This window comes from Tauraco erythrolophus, chromosome 18 (genome assembly GCF_009769465.1).
Source record: "Tauraco erythrolophus isolate bTauEry1 chromosome 18, bTauEry1.pri, whole genome shotgun sequence".
In the NCBI taxonomy this organism is placed as follows: domain Eukaryota; kingdom Metazoa; phylum Chordata; class Aves; order Musophagiformes; family Musophagidae; genus Tauraco; species Tauraco erythrolophus.
In genome coordinates, this window is record NC_141482.1 from 16426439 (window position 1) to 16447851 (window position 21413).

General features: G+C 43.2%; 1 protein-coding gene across 3 annotated transcripts in view; it reads right to left on the bottom strand.

Moving 5' to 3' along the window:
• The window catches only part of RTEL1 (regulator of telomere elongation helicase 1), a 48096-nt gene extending 31238 nt beyond the window's left edge, over positions 1-16858 (bottom strand). For all 3 annotated transcript variants that reach the window (XM_086623102.1, XM_086623103.1, XM_086623104.1), the window contains exons 1-15: positions 16757-16858; positions 15126-15324; positions 14667-14760; positions 13629-13710; positions 12940-13000; positions 12649-12724; positions 11846-11930; positions 11563-11628; positions 10135-10288; positions 9251-9289; positions 8516-8594; positions 7771-7868; positions 7362-7417; positions 3566-3640; positions 2628-2706 (exon numbers count right to left, since the gene is read on the bottom strand). In XM_086623102.1, coding sequence (XP_086479228.1) covers positions 2628-2706; positions 3566-3640; positions 7362-7417; positions 7771-7868; positions 8516-8594; positions 9251-9289; positions 10135-10288; positions 11563-11628; positions 11846-11930; positions 12649-12724; positions 12940-13000; positions 13629-13710; positions 14667-14760; positions 15126-15324; positions 16757-16858 — 1345 coding nt within the window. The remainder of the gene's footprint in view (positions 1-2627; positions 2707-3565; positions 3641-7361; positions 7418-7770; positions 7869-8515; positions 8595-9250; positions 9290-10134; positions 10289-11562; positions 11629-11845; positions 11931-12648; positions 12725-12939; positions 13001-13628; positions 13711-14666; positions 14761-15125; positions 15325-16756) is intronic.
• Between the last annotated feature and the right edge of the window lie 4555 nt (positions 16859-21413).

Consider the following 21413-nt stretch of genomic DNA (forward strand, 5'->3'; position numbering starts at 1 on the left):
TGTAGAACGTTTTTAGCCTGGTGTTGTGCAATTAAGGCTTGAAGCTTAACAATCTGAAATCCATTTTCAAGACCCCACTCCCCAGCAGGAGCTGTTGGATGTTATACAAAGCAGATCTCTGCAGCAGCTTCTTCCATTCCTGGTACAAGGAGAGCTAACCCATGGAGAAATGGTTTGCTAATAGTTTACAACATGGTGATTCAGAGCAAATCAAGAGTCAGAAAATTTTATCTTCATGTAAAACTGCAACAGTTCAATATTCCATTTGAAAGTGGCACCTGTGCACAGAAGACAGCTAGGGCAGCAGTCCCATCAGCTACCCCAAGCCATGCCACTCCTCACCAATTACAGTTTGTAAAGAATTACATTTGAGCAAATCATTTCCACAAAATCCTTCAAAAAGCTATTCTTGAAAGGTTTGCATTATTTCTATACAATCTGCCACACCACCACAGGAAACTGGAGGCTTGAACACTCTTGTCTGGCCACAAGCCTCAGCAAATTGGTAGTCTGTGGCACAGGCACTTGCAAATGCTGTTTTCATTTGAAAAGCAAATATGTCAGCATGTGTCTACTAAATCACAGAAGGATTCTGTGACTGCTTTGTATTGGTTTTGTGTATAACTCCTCCAAATTATGCAATAAACCTGAAGTGTTTCTATTAGCCTTTTCCTGCACACATTTAACAAAATCTACTTAGAATTATTCCTGTAACTTCAAATTCCAATTGCCCAATGTCTCAGGAAAGCAGTATTTGCAGATTCCCAAACAGCATGCTTCTCTTCAGAAACAGAAGAGAACTTACTTTGTGGAAACACTTAAGGGGACATGAATTCGTGGAAACTCATTCTTTGAAAAACGTTACTTTTGTCCTTAAGGACTTCTGTGAAACAAGCACTTACAGTCTCAAGAGCATTTAACTGAGTAATTAAGTAGATAGTTATGAGGAAAAGTATTTGCAAAGATCTTTGGAGAGTATTCTATTAAGAAGGCTTACATAAAGGGATCTGCAGCTGTCTTCTCTAATCAGAAAATGTTTTGTTTTCCACTTCACTGTATTTATTTAAAAATAAATAAAAATATCAGAAAGAATGAGTGTCGAGGTCCAACAAAGTTAAGCTCAGTGCTGCTTTACAGATAAGCCTTTGATTCAGAAGCTAAGTTTCTCTTCTTCTAAATACATTGTTTTGAAGCATGGTTATATTGAGGCAGTTCCAGACACCAAGATCTGCCAGGCATAAGGAAAAAAACATGTGGGAGGAGAGAGACAAGGAGAAGGAGAAATCTCAGTTGAGAGAGAAGGACTGAAAAGTATAGTTCAGGCTGAAACTATCAAGAAGTGACAAAATGCCCTGAAGAACTTTTGAGCAACTTTGAAGTTACTCAAAAAACGGTCATATCTCAGAGAAGGTAACAGTGCCCTGCAGCTGTTAGCTGGCATGGCATTTTCTGGCTAAGAATTCACGTTGTCAAGCGTTATTTCTCTGGTACATCACATCAACCTTCACCACAGAGCTTCAGAACGAGCCAACCAGTTATAATTTCCCCCTATATGAGTAATTTCAACAGAGATTAAGAACTTTCATGGAATTTCCTCCTCTAATCCCTTTGGCACGCATTTGCAGTACCATATCTATACATGACTCTCCTTCATGCAAAAGGTGGTTACAGCCTTAGCAACACTAATTTTGTGTTTAGCACCACACAGTTATGCAGAAAAACACAGCTGATAAGAAGATAACAGAACATTTCATAAACCTCTGTCAATCCCGAAGGAGGGCTTCCCACTCTTGGGCTGGTCTGAAGATTTTTCTCTACACCAATACAAGCAACCATCCCATAATGGAGAAGATTTGCTTTCACTAGAATAATTGCACTAGCAGAACTCCAGCAGTGCACAAAGCAGCACTGGTACAAGAATGTTTTATATTGAGATTGCTTATGTCACCTCCCCTTGAGAGGTAACGATAAAAGTGAAAAGTCCCTCCTCATCTCATCATATCTGCAACGGAGCTGTACCTGGAAACACAAAACTGCAAAGGAACACCCTCAAACAATCCTAGAATTCTTCAAACTTCAAGTCCCAAAGCCTTAAAAACCTGCCCTGTTCTAGAGAAAGAGAGCTCTGGGGCAACACTGACGCTCCAAGTCTCTTCATCTTCCAAAAGGTGACCAAAAAACCCTACAACCAAATGACCCACTGGTTCTCTGCTAACTGAGTGGAAGGAAAAAAAAATAAATCTATCCCAATCTTACATCTACTGATGGTTTTCACTTGGACCATGGCAACAAGGCATACTAATCACACCCTTAAGGCTTCCCAGCTCACTGCTATGCCATTGGGGTTTAAAAAAATTTTTTGCATACAGACAGGTTTGGAGCATGCCCTCATCGACTTATTCTGCTCTGCTCTTCGTTCCTCAGAGTCAGTTCTAACATTTAAGGTAACATACTCAAAAATCCTACAGTGGCATGCCAAAATTGGCCAGAGGACTCCCTGTTCACAAATGTGAAGTCATGCAGATTGGGATGTCGTCGTTGTTTTCTCTTATTTGAATCAGAGAAGAAGCAGCTCAGTAGTTGTCAGCCCAGCTTTGCACAAGCCTCCTCAAGACCTGGTCCTGTACCTTGTTTTTTTGCTGACGAGTTCCAGAGATCTGTCCGTTGTTTCTTCTTCTGATTACTGTTGTCCAGATGAATATGCACCTGAAAGGAAACAACAGGAACATTTCTAGAGATGGCTACAGAAATGAACTTGCTCTCCATCTCTCAAAAAACCTAGTCCATATTAAGGGTAGTTAACACTTTTATAGCGTTAGTAAGGTCCTATTATTTCCTGTCTTTCCTATTTTGTTTCCAGTATTTCATAACATATCTAACAAGGAGCAAAGAACTGTATCACCATTAAACCAGCCGTTTTGAGCCAGTTTATGGGAGCAGCTTTTCATGGGCTGCCCTGAGCAGAGACACAGAACCCAATTATTTGGGTACTGTCCACCACAGCAAAACATGCAGGCTAGAAAAATATTGTTGTGTTAGAAAGACTTGCTTCATTTGGCAACGAAAATAGGATCAAGTCTGAAACTTAATATGAAAGTTACCTTTTATCTCAAAAAAGATCTTTTCCTAAAATTCATTGTAGAATCACAGCCCATAAGTCTCAAACTCTAAGTAAATGAGGACTTTGGGGAGGGAGGTTCAGTGGCTCTACTGCACTTGCTCGGTAACAAGTTAAACTAAAGTCAAGAGAACAGATTATTGGAAGAAGACATCGATTTTGTGATGTGAATTTTCAATAATTCACATTTGCTGCATATTCCTAATTTCATTTTAGAGTTTCTTCAAAAATTACCTTGTAGCTCCTTTTTTTCCTTGGAACCCAACTAACCACAGTTCCTTTAGTGCTTTTTTGTTTGGGTTTTGTGGGTTTTTTTATTTTCCTGGAAGAACTGACATATCCTCCCTGTAATCAACATCATCATTTGCTATACTATCCACATCCTTCTGAGTCTTGGATACACTAAATGTTTTCGAGGAAAAACGTAGAACACAAAGCATCCCATACCTTATAATATTTAGATATTGACTGATGGGGCATGAAACTTGTTGTGCCTTCTGGAGGATCGATGTTGAATACTGTCTGGAAAAACGGATGTAAACAAATAGAAAGATGTAACAACTGTTTTCAGCAAAATCCCTAACGTATCTTCGCGCTGAGAAATTATCTCCACAAAAGTTACTGCTGTGATAACCTTAACTGCATCTCCTTGCTCCTGTTATTAAATAAGACTGCAGTCATCTGCAGAATCTTGAATAAATACATCTTTTACAGACAATTCCTGCTAACCACATGGCTTTCTCACTGTTCCAAAAAATGCAAGCCAGTATCTAAATACATTCAAGCTATACAAATGACAGTAGTATTATTGACACTGTTCATGACTGCTGGCTGTGGATAAACACAAACACGCTACATGTTCATGAGATCAGAGTCACAACTGAGCCTAAAAGAATTTTTAAAATTCTCTTAGTTTAAAATTTCAGCCATGATGCTCTACACTAATAATACTCTGCTTAGAAAAAGAAGTTGTAATCATATTTAGTTGTCCATACACTAAATTAAAAGCTTCTATCAACTCTCCTGCACGGAGTTATGCTTCTTCCCCTTTCCTGTATGTGATGTCTTACGACTAAGAGTGATGTTCTTTCAAACATGTGGCATTCCAGTGCAGCTTCAATGAAAACAGCTGTGGTTCTCAAATATTTATAACTTCTCTTAATTTTTCTAAACAAAATTTCTTCAGGCATTTAAAAGGAATTTTCCAAGCTCCTAAGAACACCAGCTAGTTGCAACAAGAAAGATGTTCTCCACTAGTCAAGAAAAAAAGTACAATTCCTGGAAATATTAACTTCTGAAAAATAGCCAAATATAGGGTGTACAAAAAAGATTTTACTAAGTGTTCTTCTAAAAGGAAGAAAAAAAAATTACTATTAATAAAACCAAGCTGGTTACAAATTAAGTCTTGAAGACAAGGCTCTGTAACAAGCAAGCACTGAGTTCAACCAACAAAGACACTGTGACCTGGTCCTACTTAAAAATATCTCAAGACATCAAACTATCCCAGGGCAGCTGATTTGTCACAACTGCCCACGTGCACATCCTCAGCTGCAGAAAAGGGATCTCAGCTTTCAGTGGAAGACTGCTCTTCCAATTCCAGTCACCCTTCATCCACGCACAGGCTGAAACAGCACACACAGACAATAATCGGAGGGCTCCGGTCACCAGGATCAGACCTGGCTTCTACTTCTGAATTTTCTTCTCTCTCAGCTTTGAAACCCTGGGTAACCAATTTAAATTAAGCGCAGCTCACCTTCCCCACAGAAGGACAGTGGCATGCCCCTTCCAGTACAAACCATTTTGGTACACAAGTTGCTACCACTTTGTTGAGCCACTGCTATCACAACGAAACACCGTGCACGGCACTGCAAGGGCTCTCTCACAAACATCCACGCACGCGATGGGTCCAGTATCACAAACCCACCAGGACCGTTCGAAACACAGCTAGGTAACTCGTCTTTGCCATGCAGGTCTGCAAAGCTTGAACACTTCCCTTCAAGAAGGGGAAGTGTCTTTCCTACAAGAAAGATGGGGAGAGGCTGTTCAGGAGGGCCTGTTGTGATAGGACAAGGGGTAATGGTTTTAAAATAGAGGGAGGTAGATTCAGATTGGATATTAGGAAAAAATTTTTTACCATGAGAGTTGTAGAACACTGGAACAGGTTGCCCAGAGAGGTGGTGGATGCTCCATCCCTGGAGACATTCAAGGCCAGGTTGGACAAGGCCCTGAGCAACCTGATCTAGTTGGAGATGTCCCTGTTCCTTGCAGGGGGGTTGGACTAGATGGCCTTTGAAGGTCCCTTCCAGCCCTAACCATTCTATGATTCTATGATTAATTTTTAGTTTTACACGGGATAAATTATAAAAATTATCCTTTTCTATTAAATTCCAATTCTAGAAGAAGAGGATTCACAATTAAGCTAAGATGACAAGTAAATTCTTAGGTGAAAAGCAACGATACTGAACAACTCATCCTTCTTCTTTGTAAAATCTTCTCGCAATCAGCAGGAAGACAACCTCAATGTTGCCAGTAGATTTTGGTATGTATGACAAAATAGACCTCGGCTGTGTCATTCAAAATAAATAAATGAAATACAAGACTCAGGATAGGACTCTTAGAGAACACGGCTAAATTCAAATTTAGATTATTTAATCCCTCCTAGTTTACTTAAAAGGGACACTAAAACCTAGAAACAGTAATAATCTCAGGTAGAGGGAAACGTAAGTGAGAACATTCTAAAACCTTCAGCAAAAAAGGAAAACTGAAGTACGTAATCGGTACCGCACCCAGAGAAAAAAAAAAATAATTACAGATCTTCTAACAAGTGTTCTGGAAATAAGCAAGAATATTGAGGAAGGAAAGAAGATTTCATTTGCTGCTGCCAAATGCAGAGCTGGACACAGATGTAATTCACTTTTCACGTTAAATCAGTAAATTGCTGTGTTCTTCCTAATTTTTGCTCTTATATATTTTACTCTCCTCCTGCCTATGCTTCCATTATTTTATCACCTTTTTCGACACTCCTGTGCTTCCTATAGCCATAGATTACACTTGTAAGCAACATTTTCCAGAAGAAACACCTATGATGTTAAGGGTTTCTGAAAAAGTCTGGCAGCTCATCTCTCAGGCAGGCTACCTATGAGGAGAACAAAACCAGAGAACTACAAGGAGACTAAACGTTGCCAGCCACAAGTTTCCAATGTCATGGAATTCCTTGCATCAGTGGCTGAATTAAAATTTTTAATACAAAAATTAAAACATGTTATTAAACCAAGACAGACAAGCAACTATTAACGCACATTAAAACATCATCATTATTATCATCCACCTACTGAAGATGGGGAAAAAGATCTTTTTGATCCAAAGAAACACACAAGTATTTGGGAACTAAAGGTCTTATTTCACTGTCAGGAAAAAGTCTAATTCAACCTGACATCCATTAACTCAGGCCAAGACAATGCTCTGAAATCATCAAGTTCTGGGAATATAGTGAACTTAATTCCAAGTGTCAGCAGATTTTCCAATATGTAACACTACAGTTGAGATGGTATTTTGTTTAAAAGTTTAAGCTCTCCAAACATTACCCTCTTCTTGAGTATCACTCAAGAATATCAGAGCTTTGGTCAACTTCAGAGGGAAGCTGGAAACTGAATTTTAGGCCACCAGCCCACTGTACCTTCCAATGTTACAGGGCCCAGGTTTTCCATAATCAATGTTTTTCAAGTTTACAACAGAGGGAGGACTGACAGCACCACAGGGATACCAACAAGTGTCACATTCAGTTCCTGTGGCACTAAAAGATCTTTTTATTTTACAGATCCCTCGATTTAATAGTCAAATGGAAAAAAAAAAACCACAAAACAAACAAACAATCCACAGTTAAATCATCTTTTGCTTGGTTTTTTCCTTAGCCTGCCCTGTTATTTCATGAGGTCTCTCATTCCCAAACATCGCTGCTAGGAACAGCTCAATAGCCCAGCTCCACCTGGTGGAGGCTAAAACCAGGCAAGTTTAAATTGAGCATCTCCAAAAAGGGACATCAAAACTACAAAGGAACAACGGGTAAAAATCAAAGCAGAACATCCCAACAGGCAGCAGCTTTCTCCTCAAAAACCCATAGACTTCCATCAACGCATCAGTGTATATACAACCAGGAATAAAACGGATCCAATGTCTTTCCATATTTTTTTAAACCACCTCTTCTATCCCTCAGATGAGTACAGAAGCAGCATTAATTATTTACCTGGATAATATCCAAGAGCTTATGCAATCCAGATGTATTGACAAATACCCCAGTACCTAGAAAGAATAACACTTCATCACTTTTACAGCACAAATATATATCCATTTGGATACACATCCACGTTATTCGAACAGCACAACACACTACATACAACGACTTGAAAATATTATCTGAAACAAATAAGTTATTTCAAGTTTCTCATTATTCAAGATGCAAGAAGAAAGGCAAAACTGGCATTCCAAAGGAAGTTGCACGTTTCTGACACACTGGGAAGCTGTCATCTGAGACAACTGCATAAAGCTCTTGAGACTCCTCCACATTAAAACATTGGAAAAGAGAGAATTAAGACGAAGATAGCGTGCTTAAACTGAGAAAAGTCAGAGTGAAACAACAACAAATTCACACTTACGGCCTGAAAGAAACTGTAAAATCTGCTCTAGTGACTCCATGAGTGAGGATTTGGTCTGGAATGTTATCTGGGCCTCTGCAAACAGATCAAAGATGTAGCTGCAATTTTCAAGAAAAAGCACAAATGGGTAAACGCTGTAAATAATCACATGGACACAATTGCAGTTACTCTTTTATAACAACTACTTCACCATCTAGTATGAAAACATGTTCTTGTTTCCATGAGAAAAAAAATTATAGGAATAAAAATAAGTATTTAGTTATAAAGACAGCAGACAATATTGACATGACAGAAAGCATCCTGACCACAGCCTTCACATTTCCCACAATCTCTCTCCAACATACCATATGCATTTAGAAACAGATTTGCAGGCAATTTCCAGGACTTCTTTACAACATTAGTTTAGCAAGAGACCTCCTGAACTCCGAGACAAATCGACCTCGGTTTAAATCATGATGTCAAAATTGAAAGAAGCACAGCGAGGAGCTTCTTCCCCTTCAGAATTCCTGACAGGCACACACACCGCACGGGATTTTCCACTCTTGAGACATTTGAAAAGGGAGTTCCACCAGAAATGATGATTACTACAGAAAGGGGATTTAAGGAAACCCAGAACCTTGAATAAAGACTATTCCCAGAAACTAGAATGGTTCTACCAACCCTAACAGCTGACCCAGTTTCACCTGGATCTGCAATCTGCTGTAATTTTAACATGCAAACATATTACTAAAAGAAAAAAATTTACCTTCCCTCTTTGGTGACTCCACTACCATTCAGTGGCAGTTCCACTGCATCAATAGCACTCTCTAGCTGAAGAAGAATTTCTTTAAGAGAAACAAGAGGGGAAAAAAGTCAGGGTTCACAGAAAATAATATCTGGGATATGTCTAAGCCTCTTTCAAGTGTACTTTATTACAAAAGCTGTTACAAAAGACAGCAACCTAGCTGTTTTCTTGATTCTGCAAAGAAATCACGATTATCAAAAATGATTTCCTACATATCATCTCTAAATATGTCTATAAACTTTAAGAACTTCTATGACCTCAATTCTTAGATGAAGCCTAAGTTGTCAGCGAAATGTTGAACTCTTCTCTACAAATGTGCAAAATTGTTCTCAGAAATGCTTCGTAAACACGAGACACCCCGAGCTCTTGCTGTCAGCTTTATGCAGCATCATGTTGCTACAGCAGAACGATGCAACTGGTACTGTTCCAGCACACCGACAAGATCAGAAAACAGGAGAGCTTCTAGCAGAGAAGGAAGTGATGCACTAATGTCCCAAATCTCTCATCTTCTTGGGAAAAAACTGTAACTAAACATTCCACAAAATCCTCTGAAAAAGAGAGACAACTTACACTGCCGTGAATTCCTCGGTTATGGGCAATGTCTACAGAAATGCTACATGAACTTGATTTATAGTTGTTGACTTTCGAAACTGTTTCGACAACAATTTTTAACAACACAAAAAAAACCCAGCTTACTCTTTATCTTTGCTATGTCTTCAAGTTCCATGTTCAGTCCTGTTGAAGAAAGGAAAGATTTCAAAGAGGACGTTTCATGTTTGTGTCATTCATCTGTTTCTTCGTGCCTTTTCGGAAATTATGGAAGTGAAGGCTAAAACTGCATATATGGAAAGACATCTTCTGTATTCCAAAGACATCTTCTGTATTCCACTCACTGTTCCCTTTCAAGACCCCTCCTGTCACACTGATTTGGTCAAATCTTTCCACGTTTGACTGGCAGCAATTACTAATTAACGATTGTTCCCGCTATACAAAAAAGATGTGGACAGGCTGGAGAGGGTCCAGAGAAGGGGCACAAAGATGATCCAAGGACTGGGAAGCCTGCCATATGAGGAAAGGCTGAGAGAACTGGGTTTGTCCAGTCTTGAGAAAAGAGGGCTTGGGGAGACCTTATCACCATGTTCCAGTATTTAAAGGGTGGCTACAAAGAAGATGGAGACTCCCTTTTTATAAGGAGTCAGGTGGAAAAGACAAGGGGCAACGGGTACAAGTTACTGCTGAAGAGATTCTGATTGGACACAAGAGAAAAATTTTTCACCATGAGAACAATTGGCCATTGGAATAATCTCTCCAGGGAATTGGTAGATTCCCCAACATTGGGCATTTTTAAGATTCAGCTGGACAGGGTGCTGGGCCATCTTGTCTAGATCATGCTTTTGCCAAGAAAGGTTGGACCAGATGATCCTTCAGGTCCTTCCAGCCTGGTATTCTATAGTTCTATGATAATTTATCTACGAATAAGAGCCAATTTTCCAGAAACCATCAGGAAAAGTTATTTTCCAGTTCTTACTAATGGCACCCTATAATCCCAGTGAAACAGTGGTTTGTGGTTGCCAACACACCTGAACTGGCCATCTCCATATTGAATTCTGCATTTATTTCATTCTGTTGAACTACTTTAGCTTGTTCTTCCAGTACAACATTCACAGCATCCATCGCTGAAGCCAAATCGTAGGGTGTCAAGTCAAACGAAGATGACTCCTCACACAACTTCTCCTAAAATATCAAGGAACAGACACATTACCTGGACTGTGCTATTTGCTCAGGCAATTTCAGAGATGATAAAGTCCAGATGACCAACTGGATACCATTTCTGACCTCCAGCTCAGGCCAAGGGGACATTTCCTAAACACTCAAACTGGTAAGTTTGACAAAACTCTCTATGACCTTGAAAATGAAGTCACATATTTTTTTGCCGCAAATTTTTCATTCACAAAAAGAATAATTTTCCCTGAGGAACGACAATAGTGACAACTACCCTACACAAAAATTTGACTGCAATATCTATGAAGTAGTAAGTTATAAAGAAAAAAAAAATGAACTAGCTGTGTGCATAAACAATCTAATCAGAAATAAGCCCGTTTTATTTCAGAGTAATTACTAAGTTTCCACACATTAACCTGGAACAGACAGTACCATGGGAGGACTATTGCAAAATGAGTGGTTCTATAATAGCTGTTGTGGTTAATTTCTGCATGCAGGCATCAATTAATATTTTTAAACCACTATCAAGTAGGAAAAAACCAACCAACCCAAAATCCAAAAAACTATGACTAGATTTCCCCCCATTTTTCAACAGAAAAAAAGATGTGCTGATGAAAGGAGCACATACGGAACACAACTCTGCAACCATCTCCGGTCAAACACGGCACATCCTCCCGTGGCCTGTCTACTGAAAGAACACAGAACCAGAAAATAAACTTTGCAGCTGTTTAGCAGAAATTCCACTGGGAGTTTGTTCATGTGGCAGAAAAAAAAGGACATATGAAATATGTTCCTTTGTATTTCATCATTTAGGCAAAGGGCTGCAGTTTCGAGCCAACTAAGGGGAAGATCTCATAATGCAGCTTTTTTTTTTCCCCTCTACGAGTGAAGACTTGGAAATACTACAAGGGCCACATTTGTCATCTACTGCACTTGGACAACTGATGCAGCTGAGCTTCAAGAACGGGTCTTTCATGATTTCTTACGCCCTGGAAGAGAGCTCTTCAAAGAAGAAAATAAGCGTGCTTGTCAAGGTGGAGATCCACCCTTCGGGAAGAAACTACCACCTTGTAGAAACTACCACCTTGCAGAAAAACCACAGCGGTGTCAAAGGACTGTTGAGCAAACTACAAAGCTGTAACTGTCAAGGAAACAAGGAACGTTCGTGAGGAGGAACAACTGAAACAGCCGAGTACAGACTTCCCGGACTGCTTGTAACAGCACACGGGTACGTGTTTCTCTTTGGATGAAGTTTGAAAAATGGCAACGGGCCAGAAACAACTCACCACATTGTGAGCTTCGTCGAGTATCACCACAGTACCCTTCAGGTCTAAGTTGTGTGCTCTCCGGCTCTAAAGATGAAAAAGAACAGAGAATAGATAAAAAAGCCACAGAGAAATGCAGATTTGACTGACTGAGAAATCGGCTCATGAGACAGATTTGGGTCTTCATGTCTTTTTTTGTTAATTTTTCTTTTTTTTTTTAAGAAACCAGCAAGTCATCACTAATATATAAACCATAGAATTGCATGTCAAACAAATTGCATTTCAAAGCAAAGATATATGTTACCTTTGAGTCTAGTAAATAGTTGTAAGGCATAAAAATAATATCTGCTTGCTGCTTCAGGCTTCGAGAGAGATAATAAGGACAAGCTCTGTTAAAAAAAAAAAAGTAGTACAAACTATAAAGCAATACTTGCAGAAATATTAAGAGTGCATTCATGTGCTGCTTCATGCTCTCAAGGGTTTCTAATCAACTTCTTAAGGAGTTGAAACTGGCACGTTTGAATTTAGGGCAGTCAGCTCTATTCACACAACACAAGTAAAGAAGTGCAGAAAATAATACCCACTTGTGCAGCTCCACAAACCCAAGAACAAAGAATTTAAAGGAGAAAGAGCAGCGACTGCATTGTCATTTCAACCCTTCAGGCTAGAAGTAAAGGCTGCACGACACTATTTTATCTCAACAAATCAGCCACCTCAATCCTTTTAGATCTGAAACAAAACTGCAGTATCCTTTGTCATGTCAGATGACATTGGCAGCCCCTGCTCAAGCGAGAAATAAAATATTGCTGAGCCTGACTCTGATCTGATTCAGTCTTCCCCCGAGTAAGGATTCAAATAAATCGCCGTACGAGGAACGCTGCAGTGACAGAAGTCAAGGCTTTAGCGCACACGTCGTTGTGTTGGAAGCTGTCTCTGCCACATATTTAGCCACTCCACTTTGCTCTCGTCATTGTACTGCTACTTTAGTGTATGGCAAGTTCATACAAAGGTATTAAAAAAAAAAAAAAAAAAAAACAAAAACCAACAAACAAGCAGAGAAATAGTTTTCACAAGCAGGGGGGAGGAAGGTCAGGAGGGACCATCTACCTGTGCTTGTTTCCGTTTTTAACCAAGTCTTCAATATCCATGATTGACTCACTCAGTTCTTTCTCTGTACTCTTTTCTGTGAAAAATCACATTACAACCATGAGTAAAGGCACCACACAAGGATTTGTTGTCACCATGATCACTACGCTCATCCACTCCCTAACGTTTCATCCTCGCAACACATGAACGCCGAGCAAAACACACCCACACATGCACAGGCAGCCTCTCCCCCTGCCCAGCAAACCCCTCCCTCTCCAAAAACCAGGGCTTTACCTCCACAGCCAAACTCACCCTCCACGTTGTTATAGAAATGACAAGCACGAGCCATCACTTTCATTCGGCACATGTAGATCTGTAAAACACAGGGTATTTCAGCACAAGCACTTTCAGAGGTGAAAAACTATTTTCCTTTTCTGTAACACCAGCTAAGGAATAAATGATAACCAGTTGTTCAGATTTCAAATCTTGTGTCCCTCTGGCCACCTTAAAAGTCCCACTCTACTTCACACAGCAAAAACACTCAGATGCTCAGAGGAAATTTGCTTATGTTTTGCCACTCAGATTTTTCAAAAGAGTAATCTTTGATGCTGCTCGTAAAAACAACAGGTAATCCAATCACTGAAGCACAATTTTGAAGTTATCGTTGCTCCTGAAAAACACTTCAGTGGCAGATCAGAAAGTAAACTGCAAACTATTAACTCTCTCATGTTCTACACACACTGACATCCTTCTCTGGATCCTTCTCCTTCTGACATCCTTCTCCTCCTTCTTTCCATCTGCAAAATGCTACCAGGGACTCAGAATTAAATTTTGCACTCCAAACCTAGAAACTGAAAGTTCCTCGAAGCACATTCAGAACGACTGTCTTACCCTACAGCCTCCAGCATTAAACAGAGCCAGAACTCCGGATCACACAGCACGTGCCGAGACAAACCGCCGGCACGTTCTCACTGGGCGTGCTTTCCAGGCTCCCTGCTCACCTGCACGTGGTTGCTCTCCTGTCGCTTCACCTCAGGATTGATGCAAAGCTGCTCTCTGGAACCCAAAACACATATCTTTGGCCTGTTCAAACAGAACACACAAAACTGATGTTAAAAATAAGAACACGGTTGTACGCGCCTAGGCTGGGTGTCGTGTGTTAGAAGTGGAAGGTTCAGGGGAAACGGATGAGCCCAAAAAAAGGGTCAGGATCAGAAACAGTAAGTTTGTCTGTAACAGCTGTATCTGCTATTTGATTTTCTGGCACTGTATTTCTCCTGGTAGAAGTGGGTGGCAATAAGCAGCAGTCTACAGCAGGAGGTAATGAGTGGCAGCTCTCATCATCCCCTACAAAATCTGGGTTCTGTTATGACAGTTTGGCCCAATAAGCTGCGACCTGTCATCTATTCCAGAGCTGGCTGTGATTTTTAGAGTAAGATACAACAAGAACTAATGCACTGCAAACATTCACAACAATTTTTGTGCTTATTACAGGGCCGTATCTTTACAGGAAACAGAGAAACAAATGATTGCTGCCTGTCCAAAGAGCTCAGTCGACGCACTAGCGCGTCAACAGCTGAAAACGGTGACAGACGTTGGTATAGCAAAGACATAAAGTTATTTGTAGATTTATATCAGCCTAAGGATGATAAGGAAATTCATCCTTAAGGATGAAAGGAATGCAACTTTGTAATGGCCTCCCACTGCCTTAAAGAAAAGTCGCAGAAAAATAAAATAGAAAGGAAGAAAAAAAGGAATTTTAGAAGTAAATATGTGATGTGAAGAATCAAAACCAGACCAAATTCAGAAAATCCTATGATTGAAGGAGAGAAGAGAAGCTGTGAAGTATGAAAAAACCAAACAAACAAACCCAAAAACAAAGAAATCCAGGTCCTCTACATGCACATTAAGAGAACTACATTTCAGTGGATATCAGGTTTTTATATATTCATCCACGTAAATTCAAACAATAACTTAACCAGATGAGTTTCTCCACCTTTTTATTTTTTAATAGGAACATTATCCTAAATCATATTTACCTGTAGACTGTGTTCTTCAATTCGTTAATGACCTGCGTAAGTTGCGAGTGAGTTCTGGAGGCATAAATTATTTTGGGAATGTCAGTGTAATAAGCTGCCAAATAGAAGAGGAAAAAAAAGCAGATTAGCATGGAAAGAAGAACTAGAGATATTATTAACCTCCCTTCCCAGCTGGTGCTATGGTAACACTTTGCTTTGTAGAGACAGCAAGAAATTTTGTCATCCAACCATTCACACACACAAAATGAGGTAAATGAGTTTCTGATATTCTAAGAAAATATAAAAATATGTAAAACACACCTTTAAAATTTATAGCAAGGTGCGAAACTGTGCTTCAGCTGCTAAACAATGGCTCCATGACTTTTTTTAATCACATATTTATTAAAAAAAAAGACAAAAGCATGTGTTCATCAACATTCCTGCCTCACTCCTACTGAGCATAAAACACGCAGCACTTACTCGGGATATCAGCATCCGTGGCAGCAGTGCCCCAGGACGACGTGGGTCTCTCGGGAAAGAGTTCCACGCCGTTGGCGCGCTGCGCGATTTTGCGGGCTGAGATCGTGTCCTTGAAGTGCTCCCGCCAAGCCAGAGTGGAACACAGCAGGCAGAGGGTCTTCCCCGTGCCTGTAGGGCTCTCCAAAATGCCATTTACCTTCTTTGTTGAAGAAAAACAAAATAGAAAGGGGAAAAGAGAGCAATTTGGAGATTCGACGAGAACAGGTCTTTGTGCAGCAGTGCATTTGCTCAGTAAAAAAGCCATCGCTGCCCAGTAACCTCTGCCACACGACAGAAACACCCCCCCCATGTAAGGTTGGTACAAACATGGGACCCTCTGATCAAATGAGCAAGGCTCAATCTAAAACCAAGAGCCAGACATTGTCCTTTGTTTACCAGAGGAATCATCCACTTAGAGAGCTACAACACATCACGTTCCAGCATAAAATACATGAGAAGATTAGAAGTTATTGAAAAAAAACCAAACCAAAACGAGAAAGTGACTCTTAGGTTGCAAACTGCTCATTTGCTTTAGGATGAAGACTATCTCCCACGTCACGGTTTAGGCAGAAAATTTTGCAAGCACTTTTAAACACCTAGTCCTACCAGATGTTACAATTTTGAAGTGCACAACAATCCTACGAGTTGCAGAAAAACCAGCAGCTGAGCTTGCACTGCCGTGACAATTCGTGTTCAACCGTATTGAAAGAATTTCTATATGTAACAGGCTTACAGCACTTTTACCTTAAAACACAGAGGTACCACGTGGGAACCGAGCCACTGCCCATGACATGGAGGGGTGCTGAGCCCCACGGAAAGCCAAAGCTCCCACAAGGAGCTTGTTTGATCCCAGAAGAACAGAGAGATCTGTTAACCAACTCCAGAACAAAGATAACTATTGTAAAAAACATTCCCTTACCGACATTCACTAAGATTATCCCATCAGAGAGAAAACGATGAACTACACTAACAGCCCAAGGACTAATAATAGAATCACGGAATGGTTTGGGTTGGAAGGGATCTCAAAGATCATCCAGTTCCAACTCCCTGCCATGGGCAGGGACACCCTCCACTACACCAGGTTGCCCAAAGCCTCATCCAGCCTGGCCTTGAACACTTCCAGGGATGGGGCAGCCACAGCTTCTCTGGGCAACCTGTGCCAGTGCCTCAGCACCCTCAGAGTGAAAAATTTCTTCCTTGGATCCCATCTAAATCTCCCCTCTTCCAGTTTAAAGCCATACAGAACCTGCAGGACAGATGCAGGAACACGAGGACCACTCGCTCAGGAAGAAACATCCCACCTACATCGTACTGACTGCCGCTTGCACAGCTCTGGGTTTTTAACAACTACATCACAAAATAACACACCAGTACATTGCATGTATGCAATATCCATACAATATACTTCATAATAAAATAAAAATACAAGTAGGAGAAGGTCAGAGAAGACTCCGAAAAGGCAGCGTCCAGACGACAAGAAGAAAACCCGAACTGTGACACACCCCCCCCTTTCCTGCTCGAGCGGTTCCCGTTCGCGGCGGGAAGCAGGAGGCGGTACCGGAGGCGGAGGGCTGCGGGCGGGAAGCACCCACCTGCTGCAGGCACTCGATCACCTTGGCCATGTAGGCCTCCTGGCACGCGTAGGGCTGGAACGGGAACTCCACCGGCACGCCGCGCAGCGTCACCCGGGGCATGGCTGACCGCCCGCACGCCGGGCGGGGAGCGGGCTGCACCGCCGGGGCCACGGAGCGGGACCGGGGCAGGCCCGCTGGCACGGCGAAGCGCCCGAGCGTCCGGTTTGCTCTTCACGTGTCGGGACGGGCCGTTACCGGCGGCCCCGCAGCGCAGCGCGGGCACCCGGGGCGCGGCCCGTAGCCCCGCACCGCCCGCCCGCCCCGGTACGGCCGCTCCGCCCCTCCTGCTCCACCGTTCGGAATCCCCGCGCCTGTGTCACGTGACCCCCGCGCCTGCCTCCCCACGCGCGGTGCGTAACTTCCGCCCGGGCGCTCTCGCGAGACTTGCGGCGTTGCCCGGGGAACGGGGCGGGGATGCGGCGGCGGCAGCCGGTGGGCCGGGCCGGGCCAGGCTGGGCCGTGGCGGCGGCGTGGGCCGAGCGGGGCGCTGCGCTCCCGGGTGGCGGGGAACGAGGGGGTCGGGTGCCGCCTCCTGCGAGCTGCTGTGGCGGCCCGAGGGGCCGTGGGCAGGAGGGGACCGAGTCCGGCGGGGTTCGGGCCCTGCCGGGCCTGGGGGGAAGCGGGCCCCGGGCTTGGGGGGGCCCTTCCTCGCCGGACCCTGGGTGGTTCAGCTGGAGGGTCCCCCGGTCCCTTCCCTCTCGCTGTGCCCGGGGCGGAGGCCGAGGTTTGGCCCCAAAGAGGCTGTTTGGCTGCTGGAAGTAGCAAAGTGGCTGCGTTTCTGAGGCCAAAGCCTGTTCGGTTCCCCGGGAGCTGTAAGTGCCCCTGGGCGAGGCCCCGGGACCGGTGTTCCCCCCATTCGTTAACGGTCCAGGGCAGCCGTGCGATAAGCGATGCCCTTGGCCGGAATTTGTCTGCAGTGCGCTGCATGTGTGCCACCCTTCCGCAGTGCTGCGTGTGGGAGGAGGCGGAATCCTGCAGGATTCTGGGTTGAAACTCAGTGTTTAAGATACGAGGGTTTGTGTGTCATGTTGAGCCTTACAGCTTCCGCGCCAAGAACAGTAATGATGTCTGACTGGTGTCTTTTGTTGGGGGTGACCGTGCAGCTCCTTTGTTCCCTGCTTTCCTTCAGCGTGACTCTTTCAGCCTGCAGCCCCATGTCCGGGTGTCCGTGCACGAGGCCAGGAACAGCCACAGTGTGTTTCAGTTGCTCAGGCTGAGGACTGGTTCTACGTGTGTGTGACCGTAGTGAACTCTGGGCTGACGGGTTACTCAGTTTGAAAGACTCGAGTGTTTTCGTAAATGGGTAGGCATGGTTTTCCCGGATCCCCAGATTCACAAAATTCACACGTGTGCAGTTGTTTGAGAAGGGCAGCAGGAAGAAGGTGTTTGACCTGCTGTACTGCTGCATCTCATACTGTTAGGTGGTTCCTGCATAGACGTAGAACAGGATGTGGCTTGTTTTAAGGTAAAAATGCCTTTATTTGTGCTGCACAGCTTGATTGTCTGCAGAAGCGTCGTGATATTTAAAGAAAAATACCTGTTACAGAGGAACAGACCTTAAACTCGAGTATATTGTGTAATCTCATTTCTTCTCAGAGCTCTGGTACATTCTGTGTCTTCCAGGTGCTGGGTTAGGGGCGCTCACCGGCGTGGCTGTTCTGCTTGCCAGCCCTCAAACTCCTTGAGCTGGACTTGCCTGGATTGTAAACTGTCTTTAACTGTAGCAGTGGCCTGGAGAGCAATGAGTTAATCCTTCTGTCTTCACAGCATGCCCCACAAAATGTAACAGCTGATTTGGTTCCTGTTTCTGGCTGTGCGAATCTTTAACTTGGCACCAGTCATGCCAGTTTAGGCTGCAAAAGAAATGACTTTGTAAATTTTGTCGAATGAGGGTGTGGGATAAGGTATTTATAGTGAGGAATAAAGGTTTAAAACTCATCATGAACACATGGAACACTGAGTCCTTATTGTTATTTCCTGTAAATAGGTATTTCCTGCATTGGAGAATAATACCAATGGTGTATCAAATCAGGTTATTTTAACTGTTATTTAGGTAATGTTGGTTGAAGCAGCATTACCTTCTGAGAGAGGAGAGCTGGAAAGTTCCCAGCCCCAAAAAGGAGTGTGAGTCAGCAGATGCGCCGTGTCCGGGGCACACATGAGTCAGCAGCGCCCGGGCGCTCCTCGCCCTTCGGGAGGGTCGGTTCTCTGCACCACTTACCTCGCTTGACCAAGGCTGCAGCACCAGCACTGGCGTGTCTGCCTTCAGCGTTGCTGCACCAGTCTCTTCTAAAAACTGAGAACAGAGAAAACAAGATTTTGTAAGTCGAAAGAGAAAAATTTATTTCTTGTTAAGGTTGCAAAAGAATGGTGAAGGTTTCCTGAAGCTACGACATCTGTCCACGTTGGGATACAGACATCATAAAGGCAGGTTCCGGTCTTACACTGGGATTGTCATGCTGGTGTTTGGCTCCCGAGGATAAACTGTGAGTTCTCAGAAGGCAAAAGAGTTTGGAGAGGGAGGACAAGGGAGAAGAGCAGGGGTTTAAAAAATTTGTTAGGGCGGCACGGAGGATTGTAGGAAAGGCCAGTCCCTTCACCCATAACGGCCTCTACGTGCCAACCCAGACAGCAGGAACCAGGGCACCTCCACTGCTTGGTCATGAGTGGATGGTGAAGAACTTGAATGAATTATTTTTCATTTGAGGTGGTGCCTTCAAGGAAAAAAAACATACAAAAGAAAAACCTTGGAAAAGGTGATCCTTAAACTCCGTGAGGAAGTGGGGGCGTGAGTGGCTGGACTGAACGGCAGAGAACCCGCCAAGCAGAAATACAAAGTGCACAATTGGCATTTCTGCTCAGAGGCCGCCTGGGCAGGATTTCTCTTCCTGGGCAAGCAAGAATCTTGAGGAATGGGACAGAGGAGTTGGAAGAGCAGCAATGACCGGCTGTGGAGCTCCTGTGGTTGGCATGAAGGCTGTTTTTCCCCTTTCAGACAGGAGAGGATTGAGTTGCCGTTCGTTGTCTTTCTGAGACGTGCTGGTTCCCATAGCAACAGTCTAGAACTTTTGTTTGACCACAAAATGATGGGATTCCTTTGAATCCAGGTAATCCAGAGCCTTTCTGGTCTCTTTACTGTTGGGAAATAAACCCACTTTCCTCTTTGACACTCCGATTTTAGCCACAATCATGCCGTTGTTCGGAAGGGGCGTGAATATCCATTTGACAGATAAGAAACAGAAGTGGATGGGGTGAGGGGTTTGGTGGGGCCAAAAGAGAACCAGTACAGCGGAGCTCACCACCGCACGTGTCCAGTGTCTGCTCCTCTTCCTCATTGTAGCTGCTCATCAGCCGTCGGCGCTGCCGACTTGGTGTCCACGTTGTGGCTGAGCAGACCCTCGGCTGGCCTGGATTCTGTGATGGAATTAGTACAACTCCTTCTTCCTGATCCCAATCCTTTGTACGACTTGGCCTCGTTTCTCAAGTGCGTGTGGTAGGTACAAAAAAAAAAAAAAAAAAGTGGAAACATTGGAATAACCCTCTTCTTTCCCCTGCCTTCAGGGAAACGTTTTCCTGAGTCAGTGCTGATGTTGCTGTCACCGGTTTCTCTCCCTTAATTCTTTTTCTCCTTTCTTTTGTGCTATTTTACAATTTCAGGGGGTTGGCTGCTGCCCTAGCTGGAGTTTTTATTGTTATTGTTATTATTTCATGCCAACTAAAGGAGCTTCTCCCAGCTTGAGACTGTGAGCGGTACTGGGAGGCTCATGCCGATGCTGTTGCCTGGGTACCGTGTGCTGGAGCCTCCCGTGTCACAGCCCATGTTTTCCCTTTCAGACCAGATTATTTTCATCTCTCAATGTTGTTTCATTAGATAAAATCATTCCCCAAATATTCCTTGTTGCAAGCCATGCTTCTGCCAGGCGTGCAGCCACAAGGAGCAACAGAAGGTGGACCAGGCCCGTGACCCTGTTGGTGGCACCACCTCCCAGATCTTCCTCTCTCAGCTGCCCTGGGTGAGTGTTCCCAGTACTGAACCACCAGGATCGTTACGGGTCCCTGTTTTGGGATGTGTTGAAGAGAGACTCTTTTCCATCAGTTTTGGAATTTTTCTTTTGTTTTCAGCGTTGTTGAAAGCACAAGTTACTGGAAGAAGCCCTTCCTATGTGGACAGGCATCCAGGAATAGTTAATTATTGAAAACGTTGGAAGTGTTTGTGATAGAGTAGTGAAAGGGCATGCTTCAAACCCAACTTCTGTGCTTATTCTCCGTGAAAATCTGTTGTTTCCTGATAGTCTGCCTGCTTAGATGTCGTGTGTGATGAAGGCACAGGACACATTAGCCAAATACTCACCAATTTTCCCTAATTGAAAAAAACACCAAGTGCCTTCAGATGCTCCCTAGTGAAAATCAGGGAGAACTTGAAAAGATAGTTCTGTGTAAAATAAGGAAGAAATATCTCCTGGTGTTCCAGATGGAACCTTAAAGCATTCCGTACCTTTTTCTAAATAAAAGGAATAAAATGCATGCCATTTGTAGCCAGAAGCTGCAGAATATCACAAGGTAGGTAAATCAAAGGCGGAGCTCATCCTGAATAGCAGGGGGAAATTATTCCAGC